At 41.6% G+C, this 26,643-nt stretch overlaps 2 protein-coding genes across 2 annotated transcripts in view; one reads left to right on the top strand and one right to left on the bottom strand.

Moving 5' to 3' along the window:
* prom1a (prominin 1a) overlaps positions 1–26,643 on the top strand; it is a 62,102-nt gene that overhangs the window by 32,034 nt on the left and 3,425 nt on the right. The window contains exons 5-26 of the mRNA XM_087798740.1: positions 9,086–9,206; positions 9,277–9,340; positions 9,451–9,540; positions 9,693–9,716; positions 11,841–12,070; positions 16,432–16,506; positions 16,590–16,653; positions 16,730–16,889; positions 17,509–17,661; positions 20,213–20,336; positions 20,395–20,498; positions 20,607–20,691; positions 20,761–20,907; positions 20,966–21,037; positions 21,956–22,048; positions 22,226–22,243; positions 23,815–23,868; positions 24,003–24,083; positions 24,143–24,211; positions 24,309–24,398; positions 24,489–24,604; positions 25,080–25,148. Of these exons, the coding sequence (XP_087654866.1) occupies positions 9,086–9,206; positions 9,277–9,340; positions 9,451–9,540; positions 9,693–9,716; positions 11,841–12,070; positions 16,432–16,506; positions 16,590–16,653; positions 16,730–16,889; positions 17,509–17,661; positions 20,213–20,336; positions 20,395–20,498; positions 20,607–20,691; positions 20,761–20,907; positions 20,966–21,037; positions 21,956–22,048; positions 22,226–22,243; positions 23,815–23,868; positions 24,003–24,083; positions 24,143–24,211; positions 24,309–24,398; positions 24,489–24,604; positions 25,080–25,148 (2,103 nt within the window). The remainder of the gene's footprint in view (positions 1–9,085; positions 9,207–9,276; positions 9,341–9,450; positions 9,541–9,692; positions 9,717–11,840; positions 12,071–16,431; positions 16,507–16,589; positions 16,654–16,729; positions 16,890–17,508; positions 17,662–20,212; positions 20,337–20,394; positions 20,499–20,606; positions 20,692–20,760; positions 20,908–20,965; positions 21,038–21,955; positions 22,049–22,225; positions 22,244–23,814; positions 23,869–24,002; positions 24,084–24,142; positions 24,212–24,308; positions 24,399–24,488; positions 24,605–25,079; positions 25,149–26,643) is intronic.
* LOC148072134 (protein NLRC3-like) lies at positions 491–7,343 on the bottom strand. The gene is made up of 12 exons (XM_087798733.1): positions 7,263–7,343; positions 6,226–6,319; positions 5,889–6,023; positions 5,715–5,790; positions 3,946–4,156; positions 2,079–3,867; positions 1,842–2,015; positions 1,593–1,766; positions 1,230–1,400; positions 1,000–1,173; positions 773–819; positions 491–693 (listed from the first exon to the last, which is right to left on the bottom strand). The coding sequence occupies exons 2-12, from the start codon at positions 6,270–6,272 to the stop codon at positions 680–682; spliced, it is 3,012 nt and encodes a 1,003-aa protein (XP_087654859.1). The 5' UTR covers positions 6,273–6,319; positions 7,263–7,343; the 3' UTR covers positions 491–679.

Below are 26,643 nucleotides of genomic sequence, written 5' to 3'. Positions count from 1 at the left end.
TTGTGCCTATTATGATTTATGATTTATTTATATTATTATTATGATTATTATTGAACTGATGTCATAAAATGCCTCACTTTAAACTTTGGCTCATGCTAGCTGGAAGCTAATGTTGTTGCTAGCTGTTTCAAGCTCAACATTCCATTAAAAGTGATGCAAAATATTTGACATGGAATTTTGACTTTTTCGACATTATTTTAATTGCTTATTCCTGCAATTTGCTACAGGGTAAAATGGCTTATTTTAATAACAATTTTATTTCAATATTACTTCCTGTCAGTATTTATCTAAATTTAATTTAATTTGCTTTTATATCAAAGTTTAGAGGAAGTTGAGCATGGTGGTATCAAATGTAGTTTATCTTTCATTGTATAAGCAATTAAGTACATATACGTAAAATACAATAGTTAACATAGCTACGTAGTTACTTTTCTAATATATTTTGTAAAAACCTGGTTGCTGATATTTTATCCTCAATATTTAACTCATTCCTACTTCATTGGAGAACACAAATACTGTGACACATACATGCTAGAAAAATATATTTATTAAAAAATATATATATATATATAAAAAACACAAAAAAGTCTTATTTGGAAAGGCGTGTCCATGTTGTCCAGGTTCTGACCCTCTCACTTGGATGGGGGCGCAAGGACACTATCCTTGGGTCGATCAGAGTTCAAAGATATTGGCCTGAAAGAGAAAAAAATTGTGGAAATCAGATCATTAATAAAAAGTTCTTGTTTGTTGCGTTAAAATAAGACTAGCTTACAATTGCTCGGTGCAGATGAAGACTCCGTCTGTCCAATGTGGTCCAACCTGGAGCATAAAATGATAAAAACAATCATAAAACAATTTAACATTGGGAAAGAAGAGTTAAAGATCCAACCAAAGTTTCTATGGACTGGTATTTACAAGTTTGAGTGTCATAGACTCTGCAAGTGAACACTTGACTGACTTGTTACTTATTTTACTGGTGATTGATAAACGTGTCCAAACCTGAGCTTCTCTAGACTCCAGTCTTTTCTCTTGAGGCCAGCCCATAGCTTCTTCAAACCGGGGCCTTCTGGGTCATTATAGCTCAGGTCCAGTTGTCTCAGATGTGTTGGGTTTTTATCCAGCGCTTCGGCCAGAGTGAGACAGCCGGCCGCCGTGATCAGGCATCCGGACAGACTGCAAAAATGGGAGCTTTAGCTTGTGTTTGATCGGCGAGGAACTCTAGTTCTTACCAGAGACCCTCCAGGTGGCAGTTTGGCTTCATCAGTCCAAGAGAAAGGAAATCCATGCCACTGTTATCCAGGTCGTTGTCACTGAGGTCCAGCTGTGTCAGGCTTGATGTAGAGTCGAAGACTGAGGAGATAAGTTTACAACTTTCCATGGTCAGCCCACAGCCACTGAGCCTGAGAAATGGTCAACACAAGTGTTGCTTTAGATAAGATGAGGACATGGATAGTTCTTTTAAGTAGTCTTGTCAGCATGTGTATTGGTAAGGATCTGACGATACGTATCACAATATGGAGGCAACGATACGATGCATTACGACATATTGTAGGAACAATGATGTTTTTTTGTTTTTTTTAATAAGTCCTCACTTGAGATTTCTCAGATGACAGTGAGGACTCTTGAGTCCATCACTCAGAAACTTGATTCCAGCATCCTCCAGTTTATTAAAGCTCAGGTCCAGTTCTTCCAGCATGGAGGAGGAAGACCTCAAAACTGAGGACAGAGGCAAACAACCCGTCTCCGTCAGGTCGCACATTCTTAACCTGTGAGAGAAAAAAAAACTCATTGATGTTGTCTTCAGTTCCACAGAGAAAACTGAAATCTAAACAAGATGAAACCTGAGACTTGTCAGCCCACAGTATGGGCTCTTCAGATCCGTACACAACAGCCCTACTCCTGAGTCCTTTAGGTTGGTGTTACTCAGGTCAAGCTTGGTCATGGTTGAGGAAGGAGAGCCGAGGATTGAACAAAGTTGTGTAAAACTCTCCTTTGACATCTGGCATCCCTTCAGCCTGCAGAGAAGAAGACGATGTAACCTCGCGCAATAAAATCCTCACCGTCCAAGATTGACCTACTTTACTGTCTTAGACACTTTGACCACGGGCAGCAGTCGCAGAAGAACCTCCTCTGAAGCAAAGTACCTGTTGATGTCGAACACTTCCAGAGTGTCGTTTGAGGACAGTAAGATGAAGGCCAGAGCGGACCACAGGGAAGGAGAGAGTTTACTTGAGGAGAAAGCTCCTGATCTCAGCTGCTGATGGACTTGTTCCACCAAGGAACCATCCCTCACTTCATTCAGACAGTGGAATAGGTTAATAATTCTGTCTGGGCACAAGTTATCGTTCAACTTTTTCTTTATCAGTTCAACTGAGTTCTCCTTGGTCCAGGAGCAATGTTCATCCAGCAGGCCTCTGAGGAGAGTTTGGTTCTCTTGCAGAGATAGACCCAGGAGGAAGCGCAGGAATAAGTCCAAATGCCCATTTCGACATTTGAGAGTTTCCACTATGGCTGTCAGGTAGAAGTTGTTGGGTTTTGGTTTCAACCCTAAGTAGTTAGTCCATAGGACAATGTTGTTTGGGGCCAGAAGGTTGACTCCAGAGCTGAAGAAGGTCTGGTGGACGTGAAAAGCAGCAAAAAACTCCTGCACACTGAGATGAACAAAGCAGTAGACTGTGTCCTGGTACAGTCCACTCTCCTCTCTGAGGATCTGTGTAAACACGCCCGAGTATTTTGACGCAGCCTCTCCGTCCATGTCACACTCTGCCAGGTCTGATACGTAGAAGATCACGTTTCCTCTCTGCAGCTGCTTGAAGGCCAGTTTTCCCAGTGACTCGATCATCTTCCTGCTCTCAGGATCCCAAACTGTATCTGTCCCAGCTACTCCATTGTACTTCAGCTTCTTGACTTTGGACTGAACCACCAGGAAGTGGATGTACATCTCAGTCAGGGTCTTGGGCAGCTCTTCAGTCTCTCTCTTCTTCAACATGTCCTCCAGAACTGTGGCAGTGATCCAGCAGAAGATGGGCATGTGACACATGATGTAGAGACTGCGTGAGCTCTTGATGTGAGAGATGATGTTGCAGATCTGCTCCTCATCTGTGAACCTCTTCCTGAAGTACTCCTCCTTCTGGGGGTCAGTGAACCCTCTGACCTCTGTCACCATGTCCACATATTCAACAGGGATCTGATTGGCTGCTGCAGGTCTTGTGGTCAACCAGATGCGAGCTGAGGGAAGCAGATCCCCCCTGATGAGGTTAGTCAGGAGGACGTCTACTGAGGCGGACTCTGTAGCTGCTGTCAGGACCTGACTGCTGAAGTCCAGAGGTAGACGACACTCATCCAGACCATCAAAGATCAACAGAACCTCGACTTTTTCAAAGCTGCTGAGTCCAGATTCTTTGGTTTGGGGAAAGAAGCGATGAACAAGTTCCACCAAACTCAACTTCTTCTCCTTCAGAACATTCAGCTCCCTAAAGGTGAAAGGAAGTATAAGCTGGAAGTTCTGGTGGGCTTTGTCTTCAGCCCAGTCCAGGATCAGCTTCTGTGTCAGCAGAGTCTTCCCAATGCCAGCTACACCCTTCGTCAGCACGCATCTTGGTACGTGGCCCCCCGGTGAGCTTCTAAAGAGGTCCTCCTGTCGTATGGTTCTCTCTGGCCTGCTGGATTTCCTTGAAGCGGTTTCGATCCGCAGTACCTCGTGTTCTTCGTTGACCTGTGTGGTGTCCCCCTCAGTGACGTAGAGATCCGTGTAGATCTGATGGAGAGGTACAGCGTTCCCCACTTTAGCGATCCCCTCGAACACAAACTGGACCTTCTGTTTCAGGCTCCTCTGTAGGTCCCGACGACTCACACCAACACGCCTCTCTGAAAGATGAAGAAGAAGAAGAAGTCAGTAGGTCTGATGTTGGACTCTCAACCTCAAGTCAAAGAAGGTTATCTAACTATTCCCCAGAAGCTCAGCCAGATCATGCTGCTCCATCATCCTCAGGTGGCTCTCTGTGATCTTCTGGAAAGCTTCTCTGTTGCTCCATTGCTCCTCCAACTCGCCTCCTGTCACCACCTCCTCATCGGTCTCCATGTTGTTTGCGCTCAAAACATTCCAGTATTGTTTCAGCTCCCTCTCCACAAAGCCGAACGTCTCCTGTTTAAGATCCTGAAGGCAATAAACGGATCATTATTTTGATGTCAGTATCTAATGATCATCATCAAGTATCACCTGCCTCTCATAAGAGTAGTCCATATCATGGACCAAGAGATACGTATCAGCATTGTTATAGTACCGTGCATGCTTTTTGTAAACCGAATATTTGTCATTCTGTTACCTTCTTTACTTTAATGGCGTTATACATATTTGCCAGTAGGTGGCAGTAATTTGGTGGACAGAGAGGAAGATCGCAAAGACGAGCCGAGCGATCTAAATTTAACCACTGATAGATGCAATTGCAAGATAAGATATTGCATCTTGAAAGGATTTGGCCAAAAAGACAAGAAGATCACAGAATGAGCAGGAGGGCCTGACTTTGTTGAAGAAGTCACAAACAAGTTTATTAAACACAGTCCAAGCAGTTCTTTGTTTGTACGTGTGTTTATGATGGATTGTCTCTTGGCAGTAATTATTCAATGACGCAACCCACTTGAAACTGGCTTCATCACTGAGACGACCCGTCCCGATGCTAACGCTAACAAACCCAAACAACTAATTAATCCACCTAGTGGCAAAACCAAGGAACTACAGTTCTAATCATTATTGGAATCCAGTAGGATCTGGAATCCTACTAGTACAGATTGCTACTGAACTGGGATCTTAACAGACCCGGCTGCAGAAAAACATTTAAGGGGGGGCATTACATTTTTTCAGGGGGGCAAAGTTTTCAACCTAAATGGAACAATGGCTCTGGGACTACTCGCACAGTACAGAAAAAAAATTCTCCCATTACTAAGAAAGTGATAGACAAAATCTAAAAAAAATCCCAACAACCAACAAACACTGGATTGAACATCAAATAAGTTGTCATCTCATTCAACAAAATCATGTTAGGTGTGATGTGTGATCTGTTTGACTACTTGATGCAGCCCACACTATTTAGTCATTCTACAGGAGCCTTGTTTTTAAAAGGTACAATAAAAACAATACTGAACTGAGCCCAAGTCCAAGGCAGGTGTCTTGGTGAGTTTAAGTAAAGGCTTCAGCTGCAGCTGCCTCTCTCAGTTTGAATGTTCACTCCAGGGTTCAGGTTAACTTCAGTGCTTGTGTTTTCAGACCTGGGGGTGGGAACGGCCCCCCAATGCCCGCCCATGCCGCCGGGTCTGGATCTTAATATTGATATGGTTTAGGGTGAGGGTTAGGGTTTGATTACATTGAAATAACATTTTGTTGTAATCCGAATTTCTCCTATTAGAATTGGAGATTGTCCTTGTAGAATTCCCATTTGTCCTAGGACAGATTGGAATTCCAATATTCAGATCGTAGTACAATAGTAGGATTCCAATCTCTCCTACTAGAGATTGGAATTCATTAGTAGAATCCTGAATCCTCCTAGGACAGATTGGAATTACAATATTCAGATCCCAGATCAGTAGTACGATTCCAATCACTACTAGTATGATCTGGAATCCTACTAGTAGTGATTGGTATTTAATATCATGAGATACTGACATCTCAAGCTTCACAATCCACGATTAAGGGAATCACAAAGGCTACAGTCACGTACCTGGAATGTAGCTTCCAGGTGTGTTTGTGGTCCGACAGGCCCACAAGGAAGAACTCCTAATAGGCCACGGTCCGGTCTGTGGGAGGGAAGACCAAATAGGAGTCACAGAAAGAAGTTCCAGGACCTAATCCTGCTCATTTTCAGTCAGTCAGAACTTCATTTGTATACACTCGCCTTTCTTCTGTGAAGTCTTGTCTACATTTGAAGTCAACCAGTCTTCCTATAGACTGGTCACAGCAAGATTCTGCTCCATGTCCAGGCTGCTCTGGTCCACCTTCAGCAGGTCCTTCTTGGAGCTTTACTTTTGACCTTGAACAGAAGTCTCAGTGCTCAACTGTAGTTTGACACATAAAGACGTAAATCTGCAGACGTCTGTCCACGTGCTAAGATGAGTTGAATTGAACTTGCTTAGTAAAAAATGTATTTAAAACATTTTATTAATTTGCTTTAAAACTAAGATCTTCAAGACAATAAGGACATTTTTACAGCGTGAAGAAGATGCTTGTCTCACCTCTCATGGTCCTCCTGTTGGAGGAGTTCAGGTGACGGGGCTGCCATCTGAACCACCTCAGAACATCCTCACCAACAAGTAATATCACGTCTATCTGCACAAACAGAAGGAAAAAGTATCGCCCAGAACATTGTAAACATCTGTGGTCGTTCTTTCGCACTCAACGTCTTCTATAAAACCTCACCTGATCTCTTAAGAAACATTATAAAAAGATTAAAGTCCATTTTTTGAAAGTTAACTATTTGTCCACATAAACCTTTACTGGGCTTCAATCCAGTCTCTTTAATGATCTACAGTATTTCTGTGTTGATGACCTCAGTTGTGTGGATTTATTAGTTTCTTTTCTGTTTTGTTATGTATGTTAAACGTGATCGTGTGGATTTAATAACAATAATCTGTGTTTTCAATCAGGGTGAAAGACAGTAGTAGTTTCCTGATTACTTGTTTTATGTCATCGTACTACACTTGTGCGACTTTGTGTGTTAGTTTCATCTAAAATGAGTAATTTGCTAATTTTAACACTCCATTCTTTAACCTTAGAATTCTAGTTTGTAAAACATACTCTTTTAAACACAAGAATTCAAAAAAACCTACCTAGTTAAGCACATACACACACTCACGCACACACACACACCCACACCTGAACACTCCTGTTGTGTTCTCAGTATTATCTTGCCCTTTAAAGTATATACTTTATTGAATATTGTTTTGATTGTTTAAGCGCTTTGTGACCCTGGTCTGGAAAAGCTTTATATAAAAAAATTAAAAAAAGTTACTTACGTTTCCACACACACACACACAATCAAATACATACACACAAACACATAGAAACACAAACATACACACACACATACACATATTTATAATTTTTTTTAAAAACACACGTATATATGCATGCACACACACTCTCACACACACACACTTAAATATTGAGGGAACACATCCACATGCATTCTCACAAACACATGTACATGCACAAAGATACATACATAAACGCACACAAGTTCAAAACACACAACTGACTTGTTTCAACTGACCTTTCTTGAAGTGATGTCTTTATTCTTCTCTTTGAAGACGACATGCGTTTGTTCCAGGAAACTACTAACTTTCACTTTCTGTTTCTCACTGATAACCACCTATGACTCAGTCTGTTTGCTCGCCAAAATAAAAGCTGATAAACAGGAAATAGGTCTTCCAGCTTCGTGGTCCTGCACTCCAATTATGCACAAACATGAGAACACACACCAGAGCAGCGCAACACAAACTAGGTTTCACAGCCTCAGTGTCATTAGCTCTGGATGATGAGTCGGCACTTTATGCTGCTGATGAATCTGCTCTCGTCCCTTTGAACTTTGAAATCTATCAGATTCACACACATACACAAATGCTCAAACGGACAAGCATGCACACACACACACAGACATACACACTCAAACATACCAACACACAAAAACATACAAAGGTGCAAAAGCATACAAACATGCACAAACACACACAGACAGACATACAACACACACACAAACATACGGAAATATATAAACATGCACAAATTCGCACACAAACACATACACAGACAGACGTACAAATAAACTAAAACACACATACTCACATAAACACATGCTTAAACTCACAAGCATACAAACACACACAGACACACACAAACAAAAACAAGCAAAAACATACAAACACACAAGCATATACACACGCACACAAACACTCACAAGCCAACAAATTCACAACAAATTCACATATAAACGCATGCAAACACACATACACACAATCCTGTAAATGAAAGAGCAGGTATAGCAGACACAGGTGTACACATTCACACACACAAGAGCTGTGAATGAAATGACTCTTGTGTAGCAGACACACACAGGTATACACACACACACAAGCTGTGAATAAAATGACTATTGTGTAGCAGACACACACAGGTATACACACACACACAAAAGCTGTGAATAAAATGACTACTGTGTAGCAGACACACACACACACACAAAAGCTGTGAATAAAATGACTCCTGTGTAGCAGACACACACATGTATAAACAAACACACACACACACACACAGAAGAGCTTTGAATGAAATGACTCCTTTATAGCAGACACACACAGGTATCGAACTCACACACACAAAGGCTGTGAATGAAATGACTCCTGTGTAGCAGACACACACAGGTATACACACACACACACACACACAAAAGCTGTGAATGAAACGACTCCTGTGTAGCAAACACACAGGTGTACACAAACACACACACAAAAGCTGTGAATGAAACGACTCCTGTGTAGCAGACACACACAGGTATACACACACACACACAAAAGCTGTGAATGAAATGACTCCTGTGTAGCAGACACACACAGGTATCGAACACACACACACAAAAGCTGTGGATGAAATGACTCCTGTGTAGCAGACACACACAGGTATACACACACACACACACACACACACACACACACACAAAAGCTGTGAATGAAACGACTCCTGTGTAGCAAACACACAGGTATACACACACACACACACAACAGCTGTGAAGGAAGTGACTCTTGCTTTGTGACCCTGGTCTCGAAAAGCGCTATATAAATAAATATTACTTACTTACTTACTTACTTGTGTAGCACACACACACACACACACACCCACACACACACACACACACACACACACACACACACACCCACACACACACACACACCCACACACACACACACACACACACACACACACACACACACACACACACACAACAACAGTGTGTAGGAGTGCATGAGGATCAAAGGGATGTAACCAGAGTTTTAAATGACATCAGAAATGACTCTGAACTCTGGTTGGCTCCCCCTGCAGGATGGGAGTGCTGTGTGCGTACGCCGCCAACCAGAACCTGAGCTCGCAGGTGAAGAACATCCGTCGCCTGGTCAACAGCAACATGAGGGACCTTCACACCTTCGTCAACGACACTCCCTCGGTAGCCTCGCTTCTCCCGTGTCTCCGATCCTCGACTCACTCTCTGTGCTCGCTTGTGTCTCCTGGCGCAGCAAATCGATTACCTCATCTCGCAGTACGCCACCGCCAAGAACAAGGTGGTCTACGACCTGGACAGTAAGTGGGTCTGGTCTCTTCCAGGGTCTCCTCCTCACACACCTGACACACACATGAACTTGGAGATGGTATTAATGATGACTCTGAGTGACGGCGAGTGTCGTCTGCAGACATCGAGACTCTCCTGGGCGCCAGGATCCACGATCAGCTGGATAAGGAGGTGCGTCCCGCTCTGGACCAGGTGCTCAACATGGCCGGAGGTACGTGTTCATTTCCTGCGTCCCGGGTCGTCGTTGTTTTCATTTCCTGCTGCCGTCTTATCGCCATGACGACGCGCCAGCCTCCTGCTCGTGATCTAACGTCGGCGCTTCTTCAAATTGTGTTTCTTTATTTTTCTTCTTTTCTCCAAAAGTGAGAATCGAGCGAGCTGTCAAAGGTAACAGTGACCCTTGTGACCTTGTGACCTTTTGACCTTTGTGCTATGTTCCTGTGTGATCCCGATGAAACCTGATCTCACCCACGTGTAACTAGTATAACCAGTTGTTCTGGTTGTTATATCTCTAGTCATCGTGATGAGAAGTTTTGACTTTTGTGCTTGTGCGACATGCTTCCTTATATGGGCATATACCTGACAAACACACACACACACACACACACACACACACACACACACACACACACACACACACACACACACACACACACACACACACACACACGTGAGTCCTGATGACTTCATTATGACTTGTGTGTTTTTCAGTTACACATTTTTAGTTTAAATACTTAATCGAAATTTATCTGCCATCGTTTAATCTTCACTTATGTCGAGAGGAATTCAATTCATAACACACACAAATACACAAACACACGTACAGACACAAACACACTCACATATACACATATACACATATAACAAATGCACAAACACACTCACATATAACAAATACATTTACAGACACAAACACACTCCCATTTACACACATCAATACACACAGACAAAAATACACAAACACACCTACATATACACACAAATACACTAACACATACACACACAAATACACTAACACACTTACAGACGCACTCACATATACACATATAACAAATACACTTACAGACACAAACACACTCCCACGTAAACACATGAATAGACGCAGACAAAAATACACGTACACACCTACACATACACACACAAATACACAAACACATAAACACAAACAAATACACTAACACATACACACGGACATAAATACACAAACACACTTAAAGACCCAAACACTCACATATAACAAATATACATACACAATTACAGACACAAACATACTCCCACATACACAAATATACAAATAGACAAAAATACACATACACACACAAATACACTAACACATACGCATACACACATACACAAACACACTTAAAGACAAACAATCACATATAACAAATATACATACACAATTACAGACACAAACATACTCCCACGTACACACATGAATACACAGACAAAAATACACATACATAAACACACTTACACATACACACATACAGAAACCCACTTACACCAGGACACAAACACACTAAAACATACACAAAGACTTAAACACACTCACACAGACAGAAATACACAAATACCCTCACACAGACAGAAATACACAAAAACACCACACCACAGCACACACAAAAGAATAGACAAAAAAACCACACATCAAACACATAATGCACAAAAAAAATCCTAAAAATGCGCATACACACTATCACATGCATGCACACCTACAGTACACACATAGACACATCTCTATACACACACACAAACAAAGCACACACATAACCACACATGAACACAGTTACTACCACATTAACCCAGTCACACACACACACTCTCACACACACTCTCACACACACACTCTCACACACACACCTACACACGCACCTACACACAAACACACTCTCACACACATGCATGCACACCTACAGTACACACATACACATATCTCTATACACACACACAAACAAAGCAAACACAAACTACACATAAACACAGTAACTACAACATTAACCCAGTCCCACACACACACTCTCAAACACACACCTACACACACACACACACACACACACACATGCATGCACACCTACAGTACACACATACACACACATCACTATACACACACACATAACAACACATGAACACAGTAACTACAACATTAACCCAGTCACACACACACTCTCAAACACACACACACACACACACACACACACACACACACACACACACACACACACACACACACACACACACACACACACACACACACACACACACACACACACACACACACACACACACAGACTCCTGGTTGATTGTGTCCTATGAACAAGTGAAGAAGAAGAAGATGATGATCTCAGCACGTTGTTACCTTCATCATCCTCAGTGTCTTCATCTTGGATCTTCAGGTGTTGCATGTGTGACATGATGTTGACGACCAGGTGCAGCACTGGAGGTCAGGTTACCATGGTGACCGTTGTGTGTGTGTGTGTGTGTGTGTGTGTGTGTGTGTGTCGTCTGCAGCGATGCGAGAGACCAAGGAAGCTCTGGAGAACGTCAGCGTGTCTCTGCAGGTCCTGCAGGAAGGAGCCGGGAAGCTGAACTTCAACCTGAGTCTGGTTCGATCCAGTATCAACCGAACTCTCCACGACCCCGGCTGTCATGACGAGGAGTCGGACGCCACGTCTGCGCAGCTGTGTCGCAACATCCGGCAGTCGCTCACACAACTGCACATCAGCGCCAACTACACACGGGTACACAACTACACACATCAGCGCCAACTACACACGGGTACACAACTGCACATCAGCGCCAACTACACACGGGTACACAACCACACATCAGCGCCAACTACACACGGGTACACAACTACACACCAGTGCCAACTACACACGGGTACACAAACACACACCAGCGCCAACTACACACGGGTACACAACCACACATCAGCGCCAACTACACACGGGTACACAACTACACACCAGTGCCAACTACACACGGGTACACAACCAAACATCAGCGCCAACTACACACGGGTACACAACCACACATCAGCGCCAACTACACACGGGTACACAACCACACATCAGCGCCAACTACACACGGGTACACAACTACACACCAGTGCCAACTACACACGGGTACACAAACACACACCAGCGCCAACTACACACGGGTACACAACCACACATCAGCGCCAACTACACACGGATACACAACTACACACCAGTGCCAACTACACACAGGTACACAACTACACACCAGTGCCAACTACACACAGGAACACAACCACACATCAGCGCCAACTACACACGGGTACACAACTACACATCAGCGCCAACTACACACGGGTACACAACCACACATCAGCGCCAACTACACACGGGTACACAACTACACACCAGTGCCAACTACACACGGGTACACAACCACACATCAGAGCCAACTACACACGGGTACACAAACACACACCAGTGCCAACTACACACGGGTACACAACCACACATCAGCACCAACTACACACGGGCACACAACCACACACCAGTGCCAACTACACACGGGTACACAACCACACACCAGTGCCAACTACACACGGGTACACAAACACACACCAGCGCCAACTACACACGGGTACACAACCACACATCAGCGCCAACTACACACGGATACACAACTACACACCAGTGCCAACTACACACAGGTACACAACTACACACCAGTGCCAACTACACACAGGAACACAACCACACATCAGCGCCAACTACACACGGGTACACAACTACACATCAGCGCCAACTACACACGGGTACACAACCACACATCAGCGCCAACTACACACGGGTACACAACTACACATCAGCGCCAACTACACACGGGTACACAACTACACATCAGCGCCAACTACACACGGGTACACAACCACACATCAGCGCCAACTACACACGGGTACACAACTACACACCAGTGCCAACTACACACGGGTACACAACCACACATCAGAGCCAACTACACACGGGTACACAAACACACACCAGTGCCAACTACACACGGGTACACAACCACACATCAGCACCAACTACACACGGGCACACAACCACACACCAGTGCCAACTACACACGGGTACACAACCACACACCAGTGCCAACTACACACGGGTACACAAACACACACCAGCGCCAACTACACACGGGTACACAACCACACATCAGCGCCAACTACACACGGATACACAACTACACACCAGTGCCAACTACACACAGGTACACAACTACACACCAGTGCCAACTACACACAGGAACACAACCACACATCAGCGCCAACTACACACGGGTACACAACTACACATCAGCGCCAACTACACACGGGTACACAACCACACATCAGCGCCAACTACACACGGGTACACAACCACACATCAGCGCCAACTACACACGGGTACACAACCACACATCAGCCCCAACTACACACAGGTACACAACCACACACCAGTGCCAACTACACACGGGTACACAACTACACAGAGGTACACACATACATACGGGTATATAACTACACACAGGTACACAACTACACATGAGCACACAACTACTACACTCTAGTAAACAAATACACTAGGGTACACACCTACACATTGGTACACACCTACACATGGGTACACAACTACACACAGGTACACAACTAAACACGAGCACACAACTACTACACTCTAGTAAACAAATACACTAGGGTACACACCTACACATTGGTACACACCTACACATTGGTCAGACCTACACACAGGTACACAACTACACACAACCACACAACTACTACACTCTAGTAAACAAATACACTAGGGTACACACCTACACATTGGTACACACCTACACATGGGTACACAACTACACTCAGGTAAACAACTACACTCAGGCACACAACTACTACACTCTAGTAAACAACTACACTAGGGTACACAGCTACACATTGGTACACACCTACACATGGGTACACAACTTCACTCAGGTACACAACTACTACACTCTAGTAAACAACTACACTAGGGTACACAGCTACACATTGGTACACACCTACACATGGGTACACAACTTCACTCAGGTACACAACTACTACACTCTAGTAAACAACTACACTAGGGTACACAGCTACACATTGTTACACACCTACACATGGGTACACAACTTCACTCAGGTATACAACTACTACACTCTAGTAAACAACTACACTAGGGTACACAGCTACACATTGGTACACACCTACACATGGGTACACAACTACACTCAGGTAAACAACTACACTCAGGTACACAACTACTACACTCTAGTAAACAACTACACTAGGGTACACAGCTACACATTGGTACACACCTACACATGGGTACACAACTTCACTCAGGTACACAACTACTACACTCTAGCAAACAACTACACTAGGGTACACAGCTACACATTGGTACACACCTACACATGGGTACACAACTACACTCAGGTAAACAACTACACTCAGGTACACAACTACTACACTCTAGTAAACAACTACACTAGGGTACACAGCTACACATTGGTACACACCTACACATGGGTACACAACTTCACTCAGGTACACAACTACTACACTCTAGTAAACAACTACACTAGGGTACACAGCTACACATTGGTACACACCTACACATGGGTACACAACTACACTCAGGTAAACAACTACACTCAGGTACACAACTACTACACTCTAGTAAACGACTACACTAGGGTACACAGCTACACATTGGTACACACCTACACATGGGTACACAACTTCACTCAGGTACACAACTACTACACTCTAGTAAACAACTACACTAGGGTACACAGCTACACATTGGTACACACCTACACATGGGTACACAACTACACTTAGGTAAACAACTACACTCAGGTACACAACTACTACACTCTAGTAAGCAACTACACTAGGGTACACAGCTACACATTGGTACACACCTACAAATGGGTACACAACTTCACTCAGGTACACAACTACTACACTCTAGTAAACAACTACACTAGGGTACACAGCTACACATTGGTACACACCTACACATGGGTACACAACTACACTCAGGTAAACAACTACACTCAGGTACACAACTACTACACTCTAGTAAACAACTACACTAGGGTACACAGCTACACATTGGTACACACCTACACATGGGTACACAACTACACTCAGGTAAACAACTACACTCAGGTACACAACTACTACACTCTAGTAAACGACTACACTAGGGTACACAGCTACACATTGGTACACACCTACACATGGGTACACAACTTCACTCAGGTACACAACTACTACACTCTAGTAAACAACTACACTAGGGTACACAGCTACACATTGGTACACACCTACACATGGGTACACAACTACACTCAGGTAAACAACTACACTCAGGTACACAACTACTACACTCTAGTAAGCAACTACACTAGGGTACACAGCTACACATTGGTACACACCTACACATGGGTACACAACTTCACTCAGGTACACAACTACTACACTCTAGTAAACAACTACACTAGGGTACACAGCTACACATTGGTACACACCTACACATGGGTACACAACTACACTCAGGTAAACAACTACACTCAGGTACACAACTACTACACTCTAGTAAACAACTACACTAGGGTACACAGCTACACATTGGTACACACCTACACATGGGTACACAACTTCACTCAGGTACACAACTACTACACTCTAGTAAACAACTACACTAGGGTACACAGCTACACATTGGTACACACCTACACATGGGTACACAACTTCACTCAGGTACACAACTACTACACTCTAGTAAACAACTACACTAGGGTACACAACTACACATTGGTACACACCTACACATGGGTACACAACTTCACTCAGGTACACAACTACTCCTACTCCATTTTTCTTTCCATCCTTCCATCCATTCTTCAGTCCATCCTTCTATCCTAGTTCAGTCCATCCTTCCTGCTCGTGAAACACCTCCTCCGAGTCTCTCCTGGACGACTGAGCTCAGTCAGACACTCAGACACTCTCAGCTCCAACACAACAAACTGACTCAGGAATGTTTTGTTCCTGCAGCTTCCGAAGGTCAATCTTCAGCTCGAGCGAATGAACGACGTGTTGAAGACGGACCTGAGCGGCGTCGTGCAGCGGGTGAGATCATGTTGTGTGCGTCTGGTGGACGTGTGTGTCATCAACACGTGTGTGTCGTCTCTGAACACGCGTGTGCGTCGCAGGGCTCGTCCTCGTTGAACAACACGCCTCACCTGGTGCTGGAGCAGACGCGCGCCGTGGTGGAGAGTGAGTCTGAAGCCACCAAACCTGTGAGTGAGTTCGTGTCACGACACCAATGTTTGTGTCTCCACTCGACCTTCAGACGTGAAGAGCCTGGTGGACGCTCTGGGCAGCAACATCAGCAGCTTCTCCAGAGGCTTCCCGGTGCAGAACTCTCTCTCCAACTTCACCGTCTTCATCAGCCACACACACGCCAAGATCGAGGACTACTACCCCGAGATCGACAAGATGGACTTCTACAGGTGAGCTCGTACAACTGCCATTACGGTAGCACCACCGCTGATGAGTTCACTGAGAGGGAGTGAGACAAAGAGAGTGTGGTAAAAACGTGGTGAGTTGTCGTTTTTTAATGAATTAGAAAATCAAAAATTACAATTTTATGAAACGAAATTAAAATTTCCTCAAACAGATTAAAAAATGTACAATTTTCTGAAACAAATTTACAATTTTATGAAACAAATTTACAATTTTCTGAAACAAATTTACAATTTTTTGAAACAAAATTTCAATTTCCTCAAAAAAAAATTTATTTCCTCAAACAAAATTATAATTTCCTGAAACAAAATTACAATTTTTGAAAGCATATTTCTATTTCTGAAACAAATGTAAATTTTCCTGAAACAAAATTTGAATATATTAATTATGAAACACATTAACCAACTCTGAAACAAAACTAAACTACTCGTGCGGTAGAACCTGATGAGTTCACTGAGAGGGAGTGAGACAAAGAGAGTGTGGTAAAACGTGGTGAGTTGTCGTTTTTTAATGAATTAGAAAATGAATCTTGAATTGTGGGTAAGAAGTTGTGTATCTGTGTTGACTGTGGTGCACGAGGTCACATGATGGTTCTGACGCCTCCAGGTGGATCGCTTGTATCGCTCTGTGCTGCATGGTGGTCCTGGTCCTGGCCTTCAACTATCTGGGTCTGCTGTGCGGGACCCTGGGCTACGACAAACACGCCTCGCCCACCACCCGCGGCTGCATCTCCAACACCGGAGGAACCATGCTGATGGCGCAAGTTTACACTTCTACTCACCAGGGTCACGTTTGTACGGTGGCTCAGAGGAACTAAATACACAATTCAATTTCCCTAGAAAAAATTCTGATCTGCTAAATCGAAACTACAATTTCCTCAAACAAAGATACATTTTCCTGAAGCGATTATTTCAATTTCCTGAAAGTCATTTACAAAACAAAACTAGATGAATTATATGAAACAAAATTTAAATTTCCTGAAAAAAAAATTAAATTTCCCTGAAACAAAATTTCAATATCTGGAAACAAATTTTCGATTTCCTGAAACAAAATTACAATTTTATGAAACAAAATTACAATTTTATGAAACAAAATGTCAATTTTCTGAAACAAAATTTCAATTTTCTGAAACAAAATTACAATTTCCTGAAACAAAATTTCAATTTTCTGAAACAAAATTTCAATTTCCTAAAAAAAAAATCAATTTCCTGAAACAAAATTTCAATTTTCTGAAACAAAATTTCAATTTCCTAAAAAAAAAATCAATTTCCTGAAACAAAATTACAAGTTTCTGAAACAAAATTTCAATTTTATGAAACAAAATTTCAATTTTCTGAAACAAAATTACAATTTTCTGAAACAAAATTACAATTTTCTGAAACAAAATTACAATTTTCTGAAACAAAATTTCAATTTCCTCAAAAAAAAATCTATTTCCTGAAACAAAATTACAATTTTATGAAACAAAATTACAAGTTTCTGAAACAAAATTTCAATTTTATGAAACAAAATTACAATTTTCTGACACAAAATTACAATTTTCTGAAACAAAATTTCAATTTCCTCAAAAAAAAATCTATTTCCTGAAACAAAATTACAATTTTATGAAACAAAATGTCAATTTTATGAAACAAAATGTAAATTTTCTGAAACAAAATGTAAATTTTCTGAAACAAAATGTAAATTTTCTGAAACAAAATTTCAATTTTCTGAAACAAAATTTCAATTTTCTGAAACAAAATTACAATTTCCTGAAACAAAATTTCAATTTTATGAAACAAAATTACAAGTTTCTGAAACAAAATTTCAATTTTATGAAACAAAATTACAATTTTATGAAACAAAATTTCAATTTTATGAAACAAAATTACAAGTTTATGAAACAAAATTTCAATTTTATGAAACAAAATTTCAATTTCCTCAAAAAAAAATCAATTTCCTGAAACAAAATTACAATTTTATGAAACAAAATTACAAGTTTCTGAAACAAAATTTCAATTTTATGAAACAAAATTACAATTTTCTGAAACAAAAAAATCAATTTACTCAAAAAAAAAAATCAATTTCCTGAAACAAAATTACAATTTTATGAAACAAAATTACAAGTTTCTGAAACAAAATTTCAATTTTATGAAACAAAATTACAATTTTCTGAAACAAAAAAATCAATTTACTCAAAAAAAAAAACAATTTCCTGAAACAAAATTACAATTTTATGAAACGAAATTTCAATTTCCTACAACGATATTTTAATTTCTTCCAAAAAAAAATTGCATTTCTAAAACTAACTTCTATTTTCTGAAACAAATGTAAAATTTCCTGAAACAGAATTTGAATATATTAATTATGAAACACATTAACCAACTCTGACACAAAACTAAAATCTATGAAACAAGATTACAATTGTTTTAATAAGTAACAATATTTTTATTTCCTGAAAATAAATTTAAATATTCTGAAACAAATTGACAAACAAAATCTATGAAACAAAACTAAAATTCCCTGTAACAATATTTTAATGTCCTAAAAGTAAAGCCTGAAACACATTTACAAACTCTCAACAAAATCTCAAAAACTAAATTTAATTTCTCTGAAACAAAATGTCCATTTCCTGAAACAAATCGAAAATGTGTTTTGTTTTCGAAAAAATTTCAGTTTCCTGATTCACATTTACAAACTTTGAAACAAAATTTTAATTTCCTGAAACAAAATTACATTTTTTTAAAACAAAATTTCAATTTCTTGAAACAAGATTTCAATTTTATGAAACAAAATTTCAATTTTATGAAACAAAATTTCAATTTCCTGAAACAAAATTTAAATATTCCTTAAACCAAATTACAAATGTCCTGAAACAAAATTTAAATTTCCTGAAACTAATTTAAATATTCCTTAAACTAATTTAAATATTCCTTAAACCAAATTACAAATGTCCTGAAACAACATTTCAATTTCATGAAACTAATTTAAATATGCTGAAACTATATCCTGAAACACATTTACAAACCCTCAACAAAATGTCAAAAACTAAATTTCAAATTTCCTGAAACAACATTTAAATAGTCTGAAACAAAATAAAAATACCCTGAAACAAATTTTAAATTTCCTGATACACATTTACAAACTTTGAAACTTTGAAATTTCCTGAAACAAAAAAACAATTTCCTGTAAATCTGTAATTTGTAATTCTGTTTGTAAATGATTTGCGCTCTGGGTCACCGTAAGTGTAAGAAGTGGCGTGTGTTATATTTTGACTAATAATGACCTTGAAACAAGTTGTTCTTTGACGGTCGTCTCTCGTCCTCCACAGCGGTGTGGGCTTCAGCTTCATCTTCTCGTGCCTGCTCATGGGCCTGCTGACCGTCCTCTTCCTGGCCGGAGGAAACGTGGAGAAGCTGGTCTGTGAACCCTTCAAGTCCAGAGAGATCTTCTCGGTGAGTCGACTCCCTCAAGCGTCTGCTGCTCCCTCTGACTCGTCTCTTCGTTCCTCAGGTCGTGGACGCTCCACACCTGGTCAACCCCGAGTGGAAGAACTTCATCCCGGGGTTCTTGTACAACGACTCGGACCTGGAGCTGACAGCAGAGAGCTTCTACAGGTAAACTCACCTGAGAAACATCTCAGCATGTTCCAGTTCGACTCACTAGAGGGCAGAATCAGTCTTCTATGAGAGAACGTCTTCACACAAGTTTTGTCTATGGTCCAGCACCTGCAAGGAGAACAAGGGCATCTACTCAGCGCTGCGTCTGGACAAAATCTTCAACGTCTCCACTTTTCTCAACACAACAACGGTCAGTGAAGGCACCAGAGCAGCAGCGTGGACATGGATGGTTGATGTTAAAGCATCTTGTCTCTCACAGATCACCAAGGACGTGGTGACTCACCTGGACAAGATGAAGATCGACCTGCGGGCCATCGTGCTGCTGGAGTCTGAGGGCCGACAGAACCTCCTCGACTTCAGCGAGGTCGGTCTGGCCGACATCAACTTCGCGGACTACCTGGAGGAGGTGAGTTTCTCGACAGATTGAAGGTGTTTCTTCTTCTGTGCTCACTGGTGTGACTCAGGTGAACAAAGGTGTGACGGTGGAGGACCTGCTGTCGTTTTCCAAAGAACTGGAGGCTCAGGCGGACCTGATGGTGAGTGAAGCTCAGTTCTGATGATGAAGATTATGATGATGATGATGGTGATGGTGATGGTGATGGTGATGGTGATGGTGATGGTGATGGTGATGATGTTGAAGTTGATGAAGATGATGATGATGATGATGAGGATGAGGAGATGATGATGAAGATGATGAAGATGATGAAGATGATGATGATGATGATGATGATGTTGAAGTTGATGAAGATGATGATAATGATGATGATGATGATGAGGAGATGATGATGAAGATGATGATGATGTTGAAGTTGATGAAGATGATGATAATGATGATGATGATGAGGAGATGATGACTATCATGAGATGATGATAATGAAGATGATAAAAAATATTATGCTGATGATAATGATGGTGGTGGTGATGAAGAGGAAATTGGTGTTTGCAGATGATGAAGATGGTTAAAGATGATGATGATGATGATGAAAATGGTTGAAAATGATGGTGCTGATGATGTGAAGAAGATTATGATGAATATGATGGAGATTATGAAGGTGACGATGATGAAGATGATGATGAAGATTATAAAGATGATGATGAAGATTTTGAAGAAGGTGAAGATGATGATGAAGATGAAGATGATGTTGATGTTGATGTTGATGTTGATGTTGATGTTGATGCTGATGATGATGATGAAGATGAAGATGAAGATGAAGATGAAGATGAAGATGATGTTGATGTTGATGTTGATGCTGATGAAGATGAAGATGATGATGATGATGATGTTGATGATGACGATGATGACGATGAAGATGATTATGATGATGATGATGATGATGATGCTGATGATGACGATGACGATGAAGATGAAGATGATTGCGATGATGATCATGATGACAATGATGATGATGATGGTGACGGTGTTGAAGATGACGATGAGTGTGTTTGTGTGTCAGCCGAGAGGTCACCTCCAGACAGCTCTACAAGGCCACATCGGAACTCTACGTCAGATCCACCGGCAGCAGGTCATCCCTATGGAGCAGGCCATGGTAACTCACCATCTGATCACCTGCACTGAACACAAACACGCTGACTCATCACCCCAGACACTCCTGCAGCCTCGTCACCATAGCAACCAACTCCTAGTTACACTCAACTAACCTCCAGTGTGACAGTTTAGCTGCCAGTGTCTCATGTTCACTGTATTCACTCTCCACCGGCCACAGAAGTACGTGAGGGCTCGGGTAAGATCTAAACTCAAGTGTTTGTTCCCCAGATGACCTGATGTTTGTGTCAGTGATGTTGTGTCTCCACGACCTCTGTGTGTTCAAGGACGTGTGATAGATTTCATCTGACTGATGAAAGAGCTTCATGGTCTGCATGCGTGTTCCAACAGATCTTCTCCTCTGTAGTCCTTTGTTTCAAACCACAGTTCCTCTGCAGATTATCACCAGATCAGTTCATCTTCATCCTCCTTTTCATTTTTTGAGGTCCAGATTTAAGTCTGCTCCTGGGCCTCCCCCCCCCCAGTCTCTCCTGCCTGACTTCTCTCGCTAAAAGAATGTCCAGATGATGAATCTCCATCTTGTTTTCACCTACATGGTTGTAACGTACAAATGAAAACAGCAAATATCTCTTTAAACTAGTAGAGGATAGAAACTGAAGGGTTCAATAAAGTCGTTACTCCCTGGTAATTAATTCTGGATTATAATTAGGATTTTAGAATCTTGACATTCTGATGTACCATAATCTTTATTATAAAAATGTGAAGGATGATAATCTGTATTATACATAAATGTGAAGGATGATAATATGAAGGATGATAATACAGAGGATGATAATCTGGAGTATATAAATGTGAGGGATGATAATATGAAGGATGATAATCTGGAGTATATGAATGTGAAGGATGATAATCTGGAGTATATGAATGTGAAGGATGATAATCTGGAGTATATGAATGTGAAGGATGATAATCTGGAGTATATGAATGTGAAGGATGATAATCTGGAGTATAGGAATGTGAAGGATGATAATCTGGAGTATATGAATGTGAAGGATGATAATCTGGAGTATATGAATGTGAAGGATGATAATCTGAAAGGTGATAATACAGAGGATGATTATCTGGATTATATAAATGTGAGGGATGATAATATGAAGATTGATAATACAGAGGACGATAATCTGGATTATTTTAAATGTGAGGGATGATAATATGAAGGATGATAATACAGAGGATGATAATCTGGATTATATAAATGTGAGGGATGATAATATGAAGGATGATAATACAGAGGATGATAATCTGGATTATATAAATGTGAGGGATGATAATCTGAAGGATGATCATACAGGGGATGATTATCTGGAGTATATAAATGTGAAGGATGTATATTTATCTGGAAGATTGTATTCTAAAGGATGATGATATTGGAAATTATAATCTGAAGAATAATAAAATGTAGGATAATAATAATCTGTAGAATAATACCATAAAGGATTATCATCTAAATACTGATAATCTGTATGTTTATAATATGAAGAATGATAATGTGGAAATGATCGCTTGAAGGATGATAATCTGGCGAATGATAAACTAAAGGATAATAATCTGGAGTATTTTAATATGAAAAATAATCATTTGTAGAATTATAATATGTAACATAATTGGGAGGTTGATAATCCTTGGGATGAAAATCTGAAGGATGATTATTTGGAGAATAATCATTTGGAGGTTGATCATATAAAGATTAATAATCTGAATTATGATAATTCTTTATTGTCAGTTTTAACGTTTGATTTCTTCTCACAGAGTGCCCTGAACCAGAGCATGAGGTACCTGGAAAGGACCGCCTCGGACCTGCCGGTGAGTTCTGAGCCCACATGTCTGGTTCCCCCTCACGTCACCATGACGACAGTCGTCATGACGAACCCACGAGACGGAAACACATCGAATCAAAAATCTCACGACGTTAATCCGTGTCCCACTCTTCCTCTCAGAACAAAGTTCTGGCTGTTCTGGAAGCTGTCGACGCCGCTCAGCTGCTCATCTCCCAGAATGCCTCGCTGCTGATCCAGAGGGTGAGTCTGTCACGTGGACCGCTGGTCCGATCGTCTGACGCTTCCTCGTCGTTTCACAGGAAACCTCCAAATACTCGTCCACCGTGTTAGGATACTTCCACCAGTACATCCAGTGGATCAAGACGTCTGTGAGTGACGCACACTCTGACTCCCGCTGAACACCGGCTCATGTGTGTGTGTGTGTGTGTGTGTGTGTGCGTGTGTGTGTGTGTGTGTGTGTGTCAGCTGGCCATGGATGTGGCGCCCTGCAAACCCTTCAGCAACATCGTGGACACGGCGGCAATCGTGGCCTGCAACTTCCTGGTGGACTCCATGGTGAGTGAAGGTCGTGACCCGTGAGGGTCCTTGAGTCTTGACCCGCCCCTCTCTCTCTCTCTCTCTCTCTCTCTCTCTCTCCGTGACCAGAACGTGTTCTGGATGGGTCTGGGCTGCAGCGCCCTCTTCCTGCTCCCCAACGTCATCTTCGCCGTCAGGCTCGCCAAACACTACCGGAGGATGGACACGGAGGACGTCTACGACGAGTGAGTGGCTCAGTTCCGTCGGCGCTGACCCAGCAGCCGGACCGTGACTCTCTGCCTCTCCTTTGTAGCTCCTCAGTCTCGGGGACGTGGCACTTTACTTTGTGATAACCATTTCTACTATTTCCATCGTCCACGTCTCCGTCCGCTTCCTCTCTCACGCACTCTGCACTTTACTCGTCCTTTCGATTTTCCTCGCCGACGGTCGGGATGCATCAACGAGAACGTCTCGGTTCTTCTCGCTGCATCCTTCGAACCTTCCCTCCGTGTGACCCCCCGAACTACATACTGATGTTTACGCTACTCTCGGTGCTGCCTCTGGCCTCCTGTGTGCCCTCTAGCGGTCACGAAGGGCTCCTGCAGCTCGTCCGGCCCAGATTCTATTCTCTAAAACAAGTTTATACCGCAGCCATGAGTCCGCAGATGCATGTCCACCATCATCCCGCCCTCATCGTGTGTCTGTCATGTGTGTTCTCAGTATGGAAACTGGTAATAATGGTTATCATAGCGAGCCGCCGCCACCAATCCCAGACCCCCTGATGTCCAGGTAACCGAGCGAGGCGTCGCCTGCATGAGGTGGAGGGGGTGTTTTGTGTAGTCGCACAACATGCACACAAAAACACACACACACACGGGTGATGATCTCAGAAAAATCGATGCACAGATTAAATCCTTGATCCGATCGTCTGATCTCAGAGTCACTTTCTGATCTTCAACTGTTGTGTGTCTCTGCGGCAGTGTGTAGTGACTTTGGTTGTCGTCACTAATGTTCATGATAATCTGGAGAATAATATTCTTTATGATGATGTATTGGAGAATGATCATCTAAACGACAATGATCAGAAATATGATAATCTGAAGGATGATAATATAGAGTATAATAATCTGAAAAATAATAATCTGAAGGATGATAATATAGAGTATAATAATCTGAAAGATAATAATCTGAAGGATCATAGTCTAGAGTATGATGACTTTAAGGATTACAATCTCGAGAATGAGAATCTTGAGTATAAGAATCTTGAGGATGACAATCTAGAGAATGATAATCTTGAGAATTATAATCTAGACATTGATAATCTGGAGAATGATAGTCTAGAGAATGATAATCTAGAGAATTATAATCTAGAGAATTGTAATCTAGTCATTGATAATCTAGAGAATGATAATCTAGAGAATGATATTCTAGAAAATGATGATCATGAGAATGATAATATAGAGGATGATAATCTAGATATTGATAATCTGGAAAATCAAAATCTAGGGAATGATAATCAAGATAATTATAATATAGAGAATGATAATCTAGGCATTGATAATATAGAGAATAACAATCCGGACAATGATAATCTGGAGAATGATAATCAAGAGAATTATTATCTAGAGAATGATAATCTAGAATATGATAATATAGAGAATGATAATCTAGACATTGATAATCTGGAGAATGATAATCTAGACAATGATAATCTAAAGAATGATATCCAGGTTACTGACCAAGGTGTTGCCTGCATGAGGTGGAGGTGGGGGGGTGTTGTTTAGTCACACACACACACACACACACACACACACACACACACACACACACACACACACACACACACACACACACACACACACACACACACACACACACACACACACACACACACACACACACACACACACACACACACACAGAGAGAGAATCATCTCACTGAAGCAATAGACAAATCAATGAACACATAAAATCCTAGATCAGATCTTCTGACCTCTGACCTTCAACTGTTGCAGTGTGTTGTGACTTCAGTTGTCATCACTGACGTTCATGTTGAAGCTGCTACTGTTGATTCTGCAGCTCGTAGAACCTTCTTCTAGTTCGGCCGCTGACCACCGAATGTGTAGAAACGTTTGTCAGATGATTCTTCTGACACATTTATACTCAGGGTTTTCTTCGACGATCACATGGTCGTGTTGTTTTCCTGTGACTCTAAAAGCTGCATGTCTGTGTCCTGTCGTCCAGAGTCAGTCAGAGTCCCACAAACGTTCACCTCGTCATTGTG

This window comes from Callionymus lyra, chromosome 9, assembly GCF_982586985.1.
Source record: "Callionymus lyra chromosome 9, fCalLyr1.hap1.1, whole genome shotgun sequence".
NCBI lineage: Eukaryota > Metazoa > Chordata > Actinopteri > Syngnathiformes > Callionymidae > Callionymus > Callionymus lyra.
This window is presented reverse-complemented; position numbering and strand designations above follow the sequence as displayed.